The 14,446-nt window shown below is 53.1% G+C and overlaps 2 protein-coding genes across 3 annotated transcripts in view; one reads left to right on the top strand and one right to left on the bottom strand.

Annotated features, from left to right (window-relative positions):
- LOC139232730 (metallo-beta-lactamase domain-containing protein 1-like) overlaps positions 1 to 14,197 on the bottom strand; it is a 33,869-nt gene extending 19,672 nt beyond the window's left edge. For both annotated transcript variants that reach the window (XM_070863238.1, XM_070863237.1), the window contains exon 1: positions 13,202 to 14,197. In XM_070863238.1, coding sequence (XP_070719339.1) covers positions 13,202 to 13,777 — 576 coding nt within the window. In that variant the 5' untranslated portion in view covers positions 13,778 to 14,197. The remainder of the gene's footprint in view (positions 1 to 13,201) is intronic.
- The window catches only part of LOC139232843 (transcription initiation factor TFIID subunit 6-like), a 23,129-nt gene continuing 22,458 nt past the window's right edge, over positions 13,776 to 14,446 (top strand). Inside the window, exon 1 of the mRNA XM_070863335.1 lies at positions 13,776 to 13,875. Within this exon, the coding sequence (XP_070719436.1) occupies positions 13,776 to 13,875 (100 nt within the window). The remainder of the gene's footprint in view (positions 13,876 to 14,446) is intronic.

The raw sequence follows: 14,446 nt of genomic DNA on the forward strand, positions 1-14,446 counted from the left end.
ACAGCCTCAAACTACGGGGGAGCCAATTTAAAACCGAGTTGAGAAGGAATTTCTTCTCCCAGAGGGTTGTGAATCTGTGGAATTCTCTGCCCAAGGAAGCAGTTGAGGCTAGCTCATTGAATGTATTCAAGTCACAGATAGATAGATTTTTAACCAATAAGAGTTATGGGGAGAGGGCGGGTAAGTGGAGCTGAGTCCATGGCCAGATCAGCCATGATCTTGTTGAATGGCGGAGCAGGCTCGAGGGGCTAGATGGCCTACTCCTGTTCCTAATTCTTATGTTATCACGCCCAACAGCCCAGCAAGGCCAGGCTCACCCAGCAGCCCTGCAGGGCCAACAACACGCCAGCCCAGCGAGGGCACAGCCAACACACCAGAGCAGACATTTGTATCGAGGCGGTCCACCAGGGAAAGAAAGGCTCCCGAGCGCCTCACCTTGTAAATAGTTTTCACTTTGACTTTGGAGGGGAGTGATGTTGTGTATCTGTAAAGCATGCACTCCCATGTTCCGCCACCAGGGAGCACATCCCCTGAAGTCCCAAGGAATCCCAGCATCCCTTGGGAGCACTGTATATAAGCCGGCCCCTAAGGCCTGTTCCTCATTCTGGAGTGTCTTATTAAAGACTGAGGTCACTGTTACTTTAACCTCCCTGTGTGCAGCCTCATCTGTGTTAGGAACACAATACTCTTCTTGGCAACCCGTAACAAGTGGGGTGCCGCAGGAATCAGTGCTGGGACCCCAACTATTTACAATCTATATTAACGACTTGGAAGAAGGGACTGAGTGTAACGTAGCCAGGTTTGCTGATGATACAAAGATAGGAGGAAAAGCAATGTGTGAGGAGGACACAAAAAATCTGCAAAAGGACATAGACAGGCTAAGTGAGTGGGCAAAAATTTGGCAGATGGAGTATAATGTTGGAAAGTGTGAGGTCATGCACTTTGGCAGAAAAAAATCAAAGAGCAAGTTATTATTTAAATGGAGAAAGATTGCAAAGTGCCGCAGTACAGCGGGACCTGGGGGTCCTGGTGCATGAAACACAAAAGGATAGTATGCAGGTACAGCAAGTGATCAGGAAGGCCAATGGAATCTTGGCCTTTATTGCAAAGGGGATGGAGAAATACCATCAACGATGTCTTCGCAAGATCCTGCAAATCCCCTGGGAGGACAGACGCACCAACATCAGCGTCCTCGACCAGGCCAACATCCCCAGCATCGAAGCACTGACCACACTCGACCAGCTCCGCTGGGCAGGGCCACATTGTCCGCTGCCAGATACAAGACTCCCAAAGCAAGCACTCTACTCGGAACTCCTTCACGGCAAACGAGCCAAAGGTGGGCAGAGGAAACGTTACAAGGTCACCCTCAAAGCCTACCTGATAAAGTGCAACATCCCCATTGACACCTGGGAGTCCCTGGCCAAAGACCAGTCCGCCCTAAGTGGAGGAAGTGCATCCGGGAGGGCGCTGAGCACCTCGAGTCTCATCGCCGAGAGCGTGCAGAAACCAAGCGCAGGCAGCGGAAGGAGCGTGCGGCAAACCAGTCCCACCCTCCCCTTCCCTCAACCACTGTCTGTCCCACCTGTGACAGGGACTGTGGTTCCCGTATTGGACTGTTCAGCCGCCTAAGGACTCATGCTAAGAGTGAAAGCAAGTCTTCCTCGATTGCGAGGGACTGCCTATGATGATGTGTTTACATATGCATGGACGCCGAGCATCGGATGAGATCATAATTTAAACGGGCCTGAGTGGGGAATTCACCTGGTATTAAAATTGGAGCTGCTGGCAGCAATTTCGCTCCCCTCCCCTCCCCTCCCAGAAGCAAACCTGTCGTCCCCCCCCCCCCCCCCCCCCCGAGTGTTGTATTGAAGTGTGCTCAAGCCCTGGTGGTCGCAAAAATAAAGACTTGCATTTATATAGTGCCTTTCACCACCACTGGACATCTCAAAGCGCTTTACAGCCAATGAAATACTTTTAGAGTGTAGTCACTGTTGTAATGTGGGAAACGCGGCAACCAATTTGTGCACAGCAAGCTCCCACACACAGCAATATGATAATGACCAGATCATCTGTTTTAGTGATGTTGATTGAGGAATAAATATTTGCCAGGACACCAGGGAGAACTCCCCTGCTCTTCTTCGAAATAGTGCCGTGGGATCTTTTACATCCACCTGAGAGAGCAGACGGCCCCTCCGACAGTGCGGGGCTCCCTCAGTACTGCCCCTCCGACAGTGCGGCGCTCCCTCCGACAGTGTGGCACTCCCTCAGTACCGCCCCTCTGACAGTGTGGCGCTCCCTCAGTACTGCCCCTCTGACAGTGCGGCACTCCCTCAGTACTGCCCCTCCGACAGTGCGGCGCTCCCTCAGTAGTGTACTGGAGTGTCAGCCTAGATTCTTGTGCTCAAGTCCCTGAATTGGGACTTGAACCCACAACCTTCTGACTCAGAGGCGAGGGTGTTGCCCACTGAGCCACAGCTGACACGATCCATAGTGAAACACTCAATAAATTGTATTAATAACCCGATCATGTCGGCTGTACAACCTTTACACCACAGCTCCAAAATGGTTATGAAAACTGATGACTGGTACTTGTAGTAACAGAATCTGCCGACATAGCACAGTGCAAAGGAGACATTCAAAATGGGTGGCGTACTAAACGTGATATATACCGGGCGTTTTCCCCAAGCTATCTCCCTTCTGGTATGCCTCCCAAGTGGCCATTCTTCATGTGTTACCCCGGATCATAGAATGCTATAGCACCGAAGGCCATCCGGCCTGTCGAGCCTGAGCCGGCTCTTAGAAATGGCTATCCAATCAGTCCCACTCCCCCCCGATCTTTCCCTGTCGTACTGCAATTGTTTTCCAGTATTTATCCAATTCCCGGTTTGAAAGTTACTATTGAATCTGCTCCCACCGCCCTTTCAGGCAGCGCGTTCCTGATCACAACAACTCGCTGCGTAAAGAAAAATATTTCCTCATCTCCCCCTCTGGTTCCATCGCCAATTATTGTCAATCTGTGTCCCTCTGGTAACTGACCCTCCTGCCCCGAGAACAGTTTCGCCTTATTGACTATCAAAACCCCCCATTATTTTGAACACCTCGATCAAATCTCCCCTTAACCTTCTCTGCTCCGAGGAGAACAATCCCAGCTTCTCCAGGTAATTGAATTCCCTCCTCCCTGGTAACATTCGAGCTAATCTCCTCTGCACCCTCTCTTACAGTGTTAACATCTTTTTTGCAACTTCTCCAGTGCCTCTGTATCCTTTTTGTAATATGGAGACCAGAACTGTGCACAGTGCTCCAAGTGTGGCCCAACCAAGGTTGTGTACAACTCCCACATAACTTCCCTGCTGCTCAGTTCTATTCTCTCGAAATGAACCCCAGTGCTTGGCCATTTTTTATGGCCTTGTGAACCTGCATTGCTATTTGTAGTGATTTGTGAATGTGTATCCCTGGATCCATTTGCTCCTCTATCCCATTTAGACTGTTATTATCCCAGGAGTATACGACCTCCTTATTCCTACCAATATGCCCCACCTCACACTTACCTACGTGGAAATGAATTTGCCACCTTCACGCCCGTTCTGCCTGTTCCCGCCACACCGTGTGGTGTTGGGCCACTTACCCACCGAGTTCCCAGGTTCTTCCGTTTGTGTCGAGGTGTCTGGTGACAGGGCAGAAGGGTCGATAACCCGGGGGCACAGATTTAAGGTGAGGACCGGAGACGACTTGAGGGAAAACATTTCTCATGCAGTGAGTGGTTAGAGTTTGGAACGCACTGCCTGGATACAGATTCAATAGCAGCCTTCAAAAGGGAATCGGAAAGTACGTGAAGGAGAAATAACTGCAGGGCTACGGGGAAAGAGTGGGGGAGGGTAGGACTAACTGGGCTGCTCTTCGAAAGAGCGGGGCAGGCTCAAGGGGCCGAATGGCCTTCTGTGCTGTACTATTCAACGTGGCCTCATCATGTCCCTGGATGAGAGGAAGCAAACAGACAGGTTGCCCACTCCAGACGCTTGCTATGTGTGGTCATGGTGCGAAGACAGGACTAGTGTCAGCTGTCAGGCCCTCCATAACTTTATCGGCACAACAGCAGCTGCTCTCTGTTACATCGGATATACGACACAGAAACAGGCCATTCGGCCCAAACAGTCGTTGACTGCCCGTCCGTCTGGGTTCTCTCACTGTTTAAAACGTGGGGGATTTTTTTATTAATAAATTCAAACATTTCAAAAAGCCAATCATTAGAAATGAATTACTTCGAAGCCATAGTTTGGTTTGTCAGCTGTGGCCCAGTGGGCCAGGTCAGTGATTGGAGCGTGGGCAGGTACAGCAGGAGTGGCGAGAGACTGTGGAGGGATGTGACCGGGGCCCGGGAGAGGCGAGGGCCCAGGGGCAGCACGGGACCAGCCCACACTGCGATATGTGAGCTCACTGGGTCCGTGCAGCAGAGCTGGTCTCCAGTCGTCCTGGTTAACCCTTGCCACTGGACCAAGACCTCGCTCTGTCAAGCCCCGTGTGGTGGCTGGTGTACAACGGTCACCCCATGTTAAACAATCCACCCACAGGCATCTTCCACCCTTCAGGATGTAGTTCAGGATCCGGAATATTAGGTCCTTCATCCCTTTTTGGCGTGGAAGCAAGTCATCCTCGCTTCAAGGGACTGCCTCTGATGAGTGGGTAGCACTTTCTCTCACCTTTGAGTCAGAAGTTGTGGGTTCAACTCCCATTCCAGGGTCTTGAGCACAAAAACAAATCCAGGCTGACACTAACACAGTGCTGAGGGAGCGCTGCACTGTCGGAGGTGCCATCTTTCGGATGAGACGTTAAACCGAGGCCCCGTCTGCTCTCAAGTGGGCGTAAAAGATCCCATGGCACTATTTCAAAGAGCAGGGGAGTTATCCCCGGTGTCCTGGGGCCAATATTTATCCCTCAATCAACATAACAAAATAAAACAGATTATCCAGCCAAGATCACATGGCTGTTTGTGGGAGCTTGCTGTGTGCAAATTGGCTGCTGCGTTTCCCACATTACAACAGTGACCACACTCCAAAAAGTACTTCATTGGCTGTAAAGCGCTTTGGGACGTCTGGTGGTCGTGAAAGGCACTATATAAATCCAAGTCTTTTTAATTATTTGAGTGAGGGCAGTGGCAGGTCAAGAAATCCATCTTAAGGCTCTGTCGGGTTTTTTCCCACTTGTTCTCAACCACAGACACTTATCACTTCAGAGATTTACATGCTATAATCTTGTAATGAGATAATTTTTTCTAAATGTCATGGACTAAGAATAGATTTTATACACACAGTACTTAGTTCCTGATTACTATATACCACAACCTTACATTTGTTATCAAAGTGGGTTACGCAAACGAAGTTGCTCCATATTGTTTGCTGGGATGCACCGTGCACAGTAATGCATGAGTCCAGTGTTAAACCTCAACAAACTTTGCTCTTCGTGGCAATCCTGAGCTTATCATTCTTATCATTCCATCTATCGCCAGTGGGTCAGAATCATCGTCAACACCAGGGAATGTTTCCCAGCCTTCAGTGAGGACATATCTCATACCGGTCAGCACCCAGCGCCCACACAGGGTCAGCACTCAGCACCCACACAGGGTCAGCACCCAGCACCCACACCGGTCAGCACCCAGCACCCACACACAGGGTCAGCACCCAGCACCCACACACAGGGTCAGCACCCAGCACCCACACACAGGGTCAGCACCCAGCACCCACACACAGGGTCAGCACCCAGCACCCATACAGGGTCAGCACTCAGCACCCACACACAGGGTCAGCACTCAGCACCCACACACAGGGTCAGCACCCAGCACCCACACAGGGTCAGCACTCAGCACCCACACACAGGGTCAGCACCCAGCACCCACACACAGGGTCAGCACCCAGCACCCACACACAGGGTCAGCACCCAGCACCCACACAGGGTCAGCACTCAGCACCCACACACAGGGTCAGCACTCAGCACCCACACACAGGGTCAGCACCCAGCGTCCACACACAGGGTCAGCACCCAGCACCCACACACAGGGTCAGCACCCAGCACCCACACACAGGGTCAGCACTCAGCACCCACACACAGGGTCAGCACTCAGCACCCACACACAGGGTCAGCACTCAGCACCCACACACAGGGTCAGCACTCAGCACCCACACACAGGGTCAGCACCCAACACCCACACACCGGGTCAGCACCCACACAGTGTCAGCACCCACACACCGGGTCAGCACCCATCACCCACACCGGGTCAGCACCCAGCACCCACACACCGGGTCAGCACTCACACAGTGTCAGCACCCACACACCGGGTCAGCACCCAACACCCACACACCGGGTCAGCACCCACACAGTGTCAGCACCCACACACCGGGTCAGCACCCAGCACCCACACACAGGGTCAGCACTCAGCACCCACACACAGGGTCAGCACTCAGCACCCACACACAGGGTCAGCACCCAGCACCCACACAGGGTCAGCACCCAGCACCCATACACAGGGTCAGCACCCAGCACCCACACACCGGGTCAGCACCCACACAGTGTCAGCACCCACACACCGGGTCAGCACCCAGCACCCACACACAGGGTCAGCACCCAGCACCCACACAGTGTCAGCACCCACACACCGGGTCAGCACCCACACAGTGTCAGCACCCACACACCGGGTCAGCACCCAGCACCCACACACAGGGTCAGCACCCAGCACCCACACAGTGTCAGCACCCACACACCGGGTCAGCACCCAGCACCCACACCGGGTCAGCACCCAGCACCCACACACAGGGTCAGCACCCAGCACCCACACACAGGGTCAGCACCCAGCACCCACACACAGGGTCAGCACCCAGCACCCACACACAGGGTCAGCACCCAGCACCCACACACCAGGTCAGCACCCACACAGTATCAGCACCCACACACCGGGTCAGCACCCAGCACCCACACACCGGGTCAGCACCCACACAGGGTCAGCACCCAGCACCCACACAGGGTCAGCACCCAGCACCCACACACAGGGTCAGCACCCAGCACCCACACACAGGGTCAGCACCCAGCACCCACACACAGGGTCAGCACCCAGCACCCACACACAGGGTCAGCACTCACACAGTGTCAGTACCCACACACTGGGTCAGCACCCACACACCGGGTCAGCACCCAGCACCCACACAGGGTCAGCACCCAGCACCCACACACAGGGTCAGCACTCAGCACCCACACACAGGGTCAGCACCCAGCACCCACACACAGGGTCAGCACCCAGCACCCACACAGTGTCAGCACCCAGCACCCACACAGTGTCAGCACCCAGCACCCACACAGGGTCAGCACCGAGGAGTCAGCACCTTCAGGAGGAGGGGAGAAAGTTGAAAACACTTCAAAAAGGCAAGGTGGTGAAAAAATAAGGAAGTTCTGCATAAATACGTAAAGGAATTATCACAATGTCATAAACGGTTTGTTCCAGATGTGATAACATTTATTGGGCTCATGTACTCAGGCCATTAGTCACTGAATTTTGCAACACGATCGTGCGATTGTCTGAGATTTTATATTTATTTCTGTTCCTCAAGGTCATCGGTTGTCAGTTCCAAAATCCTCTCTCTGTGTACAGACTGAATCATAGACCCGTCACCCTCCCGGAGTTGTATTGAAGTTTGCTATTTAAAAAAAGGTCTTATTTGCATAAGTTACAGATTTATTAAAGTCTGCAGCGGTCCCCATACACTCGGTACGAACTGACACTGGTACAAAACCGTATTTCCTGTCATCGATCAACAACGAATGGATTCTACATCTTACCAACCACTGTTCTCAGTGTCATGTAGGCAATACAGTATGAGGGAGTGCCGCACTGTCAGAGGGGCAGTACTGAGGGAGCGCAGCACTGTCGGAGGGGCAGTACTGAGGGAGTGCCGCACTGTCGGAGGGGCAGTGCTGAGGGAGCCCCGCACTGTCGGAGGGGCAGTGCTGAAGGAGCCCCGCACTGTCGGAGGGGCAGTACTGAGGGAGCGCCGCACTGTCGGAGGGGCAGTACTGAGGGACCCCGCACTGTTGGAGGGGCAGTACTGAGGGAGTGCCGCACTGTCGGAGGGGCAGTACTGAGGGAGTGCCGCACTGTCGGAGGGGCAGTGCTGAGGGAGCGCCGCACTGTCGGAGGGGCAGTGCTGAGGGACCCCGCACTGTTGGAGGGGCAGTACTGAGGGAGTGCCGCACTGTCGGAGGGGCAGTACTGAGGGAGCGCCGCACTGTCGGAGGGGCAGTGCTGAGGGAGCGCCGCACTGTCGGAGGGGCAGTGCTGAGGGAGCGCCGCACTGTCGGAGGGGCAGTACTGAGGGAGTGCCGCACTGTCAGAGGGGCAGTACTGAGGGAGCGCCGCACTGTCGGAGGGGCAGTACTGAGGGAGCGCCGCACTATCGGAGGGGCAGTACTGAGGGAGCGCCGCACTGTCGGAGGGGCAGTACTGAGGGAGCGCCGCACTGTCGGAGGGGCAGTGCTGAAGGAGCCCCGCACTGTCGGAGGGGCAGTACTAAAGGAGCCCCGCACTGTCGGAGGGGCAGTACTGAGGGAGCGCCGCACTGTCGGAGGGGCAGTACTGAGGGAGCGCCGCACTGTCGGAGGGGCAGTACTGAGGGAGCGCCGCACTGTCGGAGGGGCAGTACTGAGGGAGCGCCGCACTGTCGGAGGGGCAGTACTGAGGGAGTGCCGCACTGTCGGAGGGGCAGTACTGAGGGAGCGCCGCACTGTCGGAGGGGCAGTACTGAGGGAGCGCCGCACTGTCGGAGGGGCAGTACTGAGGGAGCGCCGCACTGTCGGAGGGGCAGTACTGAGAGGCGCCGCACTGTTGGAGGTGCCATCTATTGGATGAGACATTAAACCGAGGCCCCGTCTGCTCTCTCAAGTGAATGATAAAGATCCCATGGTACTATTTCGAAAGAGAGCAGGGGAGTTATGCTCGGTGTCCTGGCCAATATTTATCCCTCAATCAAAATAACAAAAAAAAAGATTATCTGGTCATTATCACATTGCTGTTTGTGGGAGCTTGCTGTGAACAAGTTGGCTGCCGCGTTTCCCACATTACAACAGTGCCTACACTCCAAAAAGTATTTCACTGGCTGTAAAGTGCTTTGAGATGTCTGGTGGTTGTGAAAGGCACTATATAAATGCAAGTCTTTCATAGAAACATAGAAAATAGGTGCAGGAGTAGGCCATTCGGCCCTTCGAGCCTGCACCGCCATTCAATGAGTTCATGACTGAACATGCAACTTCAGTACCACATTCCTGCTTTCTCGCCATACCCCTTGATCCCCCTAGTAGTAAGGACTTCATCTAACTCCTTTTTGAATATATTTAGTGAATTGGCCTCAACAACTTTCTGTGGTAGAGAATTCCACAGGTTCACCACTCTCTGGGTGAAGAAGTTTCTCCTCATCTCGGTCCTAAATGGCTTACCCCTTACCCTTAAACTGTGACCCCTGGTTCTGGACTTCCCCAACATTGGGAACATTCTTCCTGCATCTAACCTGTCTGAACCCGTCAGAATTTTAAACGTTTCTATGAGGTCCCCTCTCATTCTTCTGAACTCCAGTAAATACAAGCCTAGTTGATCCAGTCTTTCTTGATATGTCAGTCCCACCATCCCGGGAATCAGTCTGGTGAACCTTCGCTGCACTCCCTCAATAGCAAGAATGTCCTTCCTCAAGCTAGGAGACCAAAACTGTACACAATACTCCAGGTGTGGCCTCACCAAGGCCCTGTACAACTGTAGCAACACCTCCCTGCCCCTGTACTCAAATCCCCTCGCTATGAAGGCCAACATGCCATTTGCTTTTTTAACCGCCTGCTGTACCTGCATGCCAACCTTCAATGACTGATGTACCATGACACCCAGGTCTCGTTGCACCTCCCCTTTTCCTAATGTCACCATTGAGATAATAGTCTGTCTCTCTGTTTCCACCAAAGTGGATAACCTCACATTTATCCACATTATACTTCATCTGCCATGCATTTGCCCACTCACCTAACCTATCCAAGTCACTCTGCAGCCTCATAGCATCCTCCTCGCAGCTCACACTGCCACCCAGCTCACACTGCCACCCTTACTCACTTTGTGTTGTGAACGAGTCAATGTTCCAGTCCATTGTTACTGACTAGTCTTTGAAAGAGGGCCCCCATCCCAAAAGGGCCTGTTGTTCAGGGCCATTCGGCCTCATGGTGCTGCAGAGCCACACATTGATCATAGAAACATCGAAATTTACAGCGCAGGAGGCCATTCCGGCCCATCGTGTTCGCGCCGGCCGACAAAGAGCCGCACGGCCCTCGGTCAGCAGCCCTGAAGGTTACATATAAACCTATGAACAATGACGGAAAGGTAAAGAGCACCCAGCCCAACCAGTCCGCCTCACACAACTGTGACACCCCTTATACTGAAACATTCTACACTCCACCCCAACCGGAACCACGTGATCTCCTGGGAGAGGCCAAAACCAGATAAAAACCCAGGCCAATTTAGGGAAAAACAAATCTGGGAAAATTCCTCTCCGACCCATCCAGGCGATCGACACTAGACCAGGAGATCACCCTGGCCGTATTCTATTCCCTGCAGTACTTACCATTATATCTGCGCCGTCCAACAAAAGGTCATCCAGTCTAATCCCAATTACCAGCTCTAGGTCTGTAACCCTGCAGGTTACTGCACTTTAAGTGCCCATCCAACCATCTCTTAAAAGTGGTGAGGGTTTCTGCATCCACCACTCTTCCAGGCAGCGAGTTCCAGATCCCCACAACCCTCTGCGTAAAGAAGCCACCCTCAAATCCTCTCTAAACCTTCCAACCAACCACCTTAAAACTATGCCCCCTCGTAATAGACCCTTCCACCAATGGAAATAGGCCCTTACTATCCACTATGTCCAGGCCCCTCAATATTTTGTACACCTCAATGAGGTCTCCTCTCAACCTCCTCTGTTCCAATGAGAACAAACCCAGCCTATCCAATCTGTCCTCATAACTAAGATTCTCCATTCCAAGCAGCATCCTAGTAAATCTCCTCTCCACCCTCTCTAGTGCAATCACGTCCTTCCTATAATACGGCGACCTAAACTGCACGCAGTACTCCAGCTGTGGCCTAACCAAAGTATTATACAATTTAAGCATAACCTCCCTGCTCTTATATTCTAAGCCTCAGCCAATAAAGGCAAGCATTCCGTATGCCTTCTTAACCACCTTATCCACCTGGCCTGCTACTTTCAGGGATCTGTGGACAAGCACTCCAAGGTCCCTTTGTTTATCTACACTATTAAGTGGCCTACCGCTTAATGTGTTCACCCTTTCCTTATTAGCCTTCCCAAAGTGCATCACCTCACACTTCTCTGAATTAAATTCCATTTGCCACTGCTCTGCCCACCTGACCAGTAGATTGATATCCTCCTGCAGCCCATGACTTTCCTCTTCATTAAAATTGGCTGTGTGGTTGATAGTGTCATCTGCAAACTTCTTAATCATACTCCCTATATTCAAATCTAAATCGTTGATATATACCACAAAAAGCAAGGGACCCAGTACTGAGCCCTGCGGAACCCCACTGGAAACATCCTTCCAGTCACAGAAACATCCATCAACCATTACCCTTTGCTTCCTACCTCCAAACCAATTTTGGATCCAACTTGACACTTTGCCCTGCATCCCAATGGCTTCAACCTTCGTGACCAGTCTACCACGTGGGACCTTATCAAAAGCTTTGCTAAAGTCTATATACACTACATCGTACGCACTACCCTCATCGACCCTCCTGGTTACCTCCTCAAAAAGTTCAATCAGGTTAGTCAAACATGATCTTCCCTTAACAAATCCGTGCTGACTGTCCCTAATTAATCCGTTCCTTTCCAAATGCAGATTTATCCTGTCTTTCAGGATTTTTTCCAATAATTTTCCCACCACTGGACATGCTGCCAATAACCGTAAGCAACACTGACCTTCCCATTCGCAGACTTGACAAACCCTCCGGCCATTCTGGGAAACAGCAGCCCCTAGTTATCGCGATCGGTAACATAGTGGTGGTGTTACTGGACCAGTAATTCAGAGACCGAGACAAATGATCCAGAGACGTGAGTTCAAATCCCACCGCGGCCACTGGGGAATTTAAATTCAGTTAATTAAACAAATCTGGAATAAAAAGCCAGTATCAGCGATGGTGAGCATGAAACTATCGGATTGTCGTAAAAACCCATCTGGGTCAACTAATGCCCCTTTAGGGAAGGAAATCTGCCACCCTTACCCTATAGGTGGCCTATAGGTGACTCCAGACCCACAGCAATGTGGTTGACCCTTAAATGACCCTCTGGAATGGCCCCTCAGTTATACCAAACCGCTCCGACAAAGTGGGAGTAACACGGACTGCAGCGGTTCAAGAAGGCGGCTCACCACCACCTTCTCAAGGGGCAATAAATGCCGGCCTTGCCAGCGACGCCCACATCCCGTGAACGAATTGTTAAAAAGCTGGTATCGACCCGCTATCCAGACGGACGGGATTGTGGGGTGCCCCCTCATCACTGACCCAGCAGCAGGGGTGCCAGGCCTCGCCCTCCCTCCCTCGGAGACAGTGGGCAGCGACCGACCCAATCCGCACAGGCCATGGGCAATGTGGCCTTCCGCTCCACAAGTGGACGATGAGGGAGGACCCGAAGTGCGACTGTGGCCATGAGTCGCAGACCGCGGAACACATCACATCGACCTGCCCACTGCGATCTGCTGCGGGAGGGACCTCATTTTCCCCACTCGGCATCTCAGGAGGCCGGCGAATGGAGAGCCAAACGAGACGAGACGAGACGTCATACCTTGGTGTCATCCTGAAATAATGAGCTTCCGGCCACATATTCGCAGTATAACTCCCTCAGTACTGCCCCTCCGACAGTGCGGGGCTCCCTCAGTACTGCCCCTCCGACAGTGCGGCACTCCCTCAGTACTGCCCCTCCGACAGTGCGGCACTCCCTCAGTACTGCCCCTCCGACAGTGCGGCGCTCCCTCAGTACTGCCCCTCCGACAGTGCGGCAGTCGCAGTCAAAGATAAAAGCGGCGGGGTATAAAGACGCAGGAATCAGTCGCTTCACAGAACAGGCTGGTACTCCTTTATTACTCTGAAGGGTGGCCCATGCCCAGGAACAATCACGTCAGCCAAGGCCTGCACCTTCTCTCTGTGCTGCGCCTGGAGCTGGGGGTCCTCGCTCAGTTGCTGCCAGCTGCCGTCATCGCCCTCTCGTTCAAACAGGTCCCCGCACACCACCACCGTGCCCTGCTCCGTGCCCCGCACCAGGACGCTGACGTCACTGCCGCAGTGGCCGGGGGTGGCGAAGACCTCGAGGTGCTCGTCGATGGTGAACGGCAGGCCGGCGCGGAAGTCATGGCTCAGGTAGATGTCCCCCCTGCAGATGTCGTAGGACACGATGAAGGTGGCGTCGGGGAACAGGTTGAGGTTGCCCACGTGGTCGGAGTGGCCGTGGGTGCAGACCACGAAGGAGACGTCCTTGGGCTCGAGGCCATGTCTCGCCAGGCTCTGCAGTATCACCTCCCTGTCCCAAGGGTTCCCGGTGTCCACCATCACCACCCGCGGACCTTTAACCAGGGTGATGGAGCCATCGGCTCTGGTGTTGCCGTCTTGGCCCGTGTAGGCGTAGCCCTCTTTGATGACAAAAACCGAGTAAGGGTCGCCCAATATGGCGGGTGCGGCCACTGGCTGTGTCCGAATTTTTAAAGCAACACTCATGGTCACACGGCGACGCTGGATAACCGAGAGGAAACTTCAAACGCAACCCAACGGATGTCAACAGATGTTCTTATCCTGCTTCAAGACAAAAAGAAAAGGCATTGAAAACCAAATAAAGCGGCTGCACAAAGCTCGAGACATTCCTGCTTAAATACAATGAGTCTGTATTTGTGTGGCTAGTGGCTGTGGTCAGTGGTCAGCACTCTCTCTCGCCTGGGTCAGAAACACGGAAAATAGGTGCAGGAGTCGGCCATTCGGCCCTTCGAGCCTGCACCGCCATTCAATAAGATCATGGCTGAACATTCCCTCAGTATCCCTTTCCTGCTTTCAGGCTGGTTGTGGGTTCAAGTCCCACTCCAGGCCGACACTCCCAGTGCAGTGCTGATGTCCCACAGCAAGCAGGACAGTGACCAAGGGTTAGTGACTGGGCCGTTTCCCACCCCCTCACCATCACCCCAAGTGTTGCAGAGACATGTCTGTTCCTCCCGCTAATAGGAAGACTCGCATTGATACAGTGCCTTCCAGAGCAGACGGGGCCTCGGTTTAACCTCTTATCCAAACAGCACTGCTAACTGAGCTGGAGGGGAGCCCTGGTACACACAGGTTTAACCAGGATTCTATTTGCTTTGTACACACAGCATTAACAAAGGTAATACATTTCTCTCTCCC

This window comes from Pristiophorus japonicus, chromosome 20 (assembly GCF_044704955.1).
Source record: "Pristiophorus japonicus isolate sPriJap1 chromosome 20, sPriJap1.hap1, whole genome shotgun sequence".
Classification (NCBI taxonomy): domain Eukaryota; kingdom Metazoa; phylum Chordata; class Chondrichthyes; family Pristiophoridae; genus Pristiophorus; species Pristiophorus japonicus.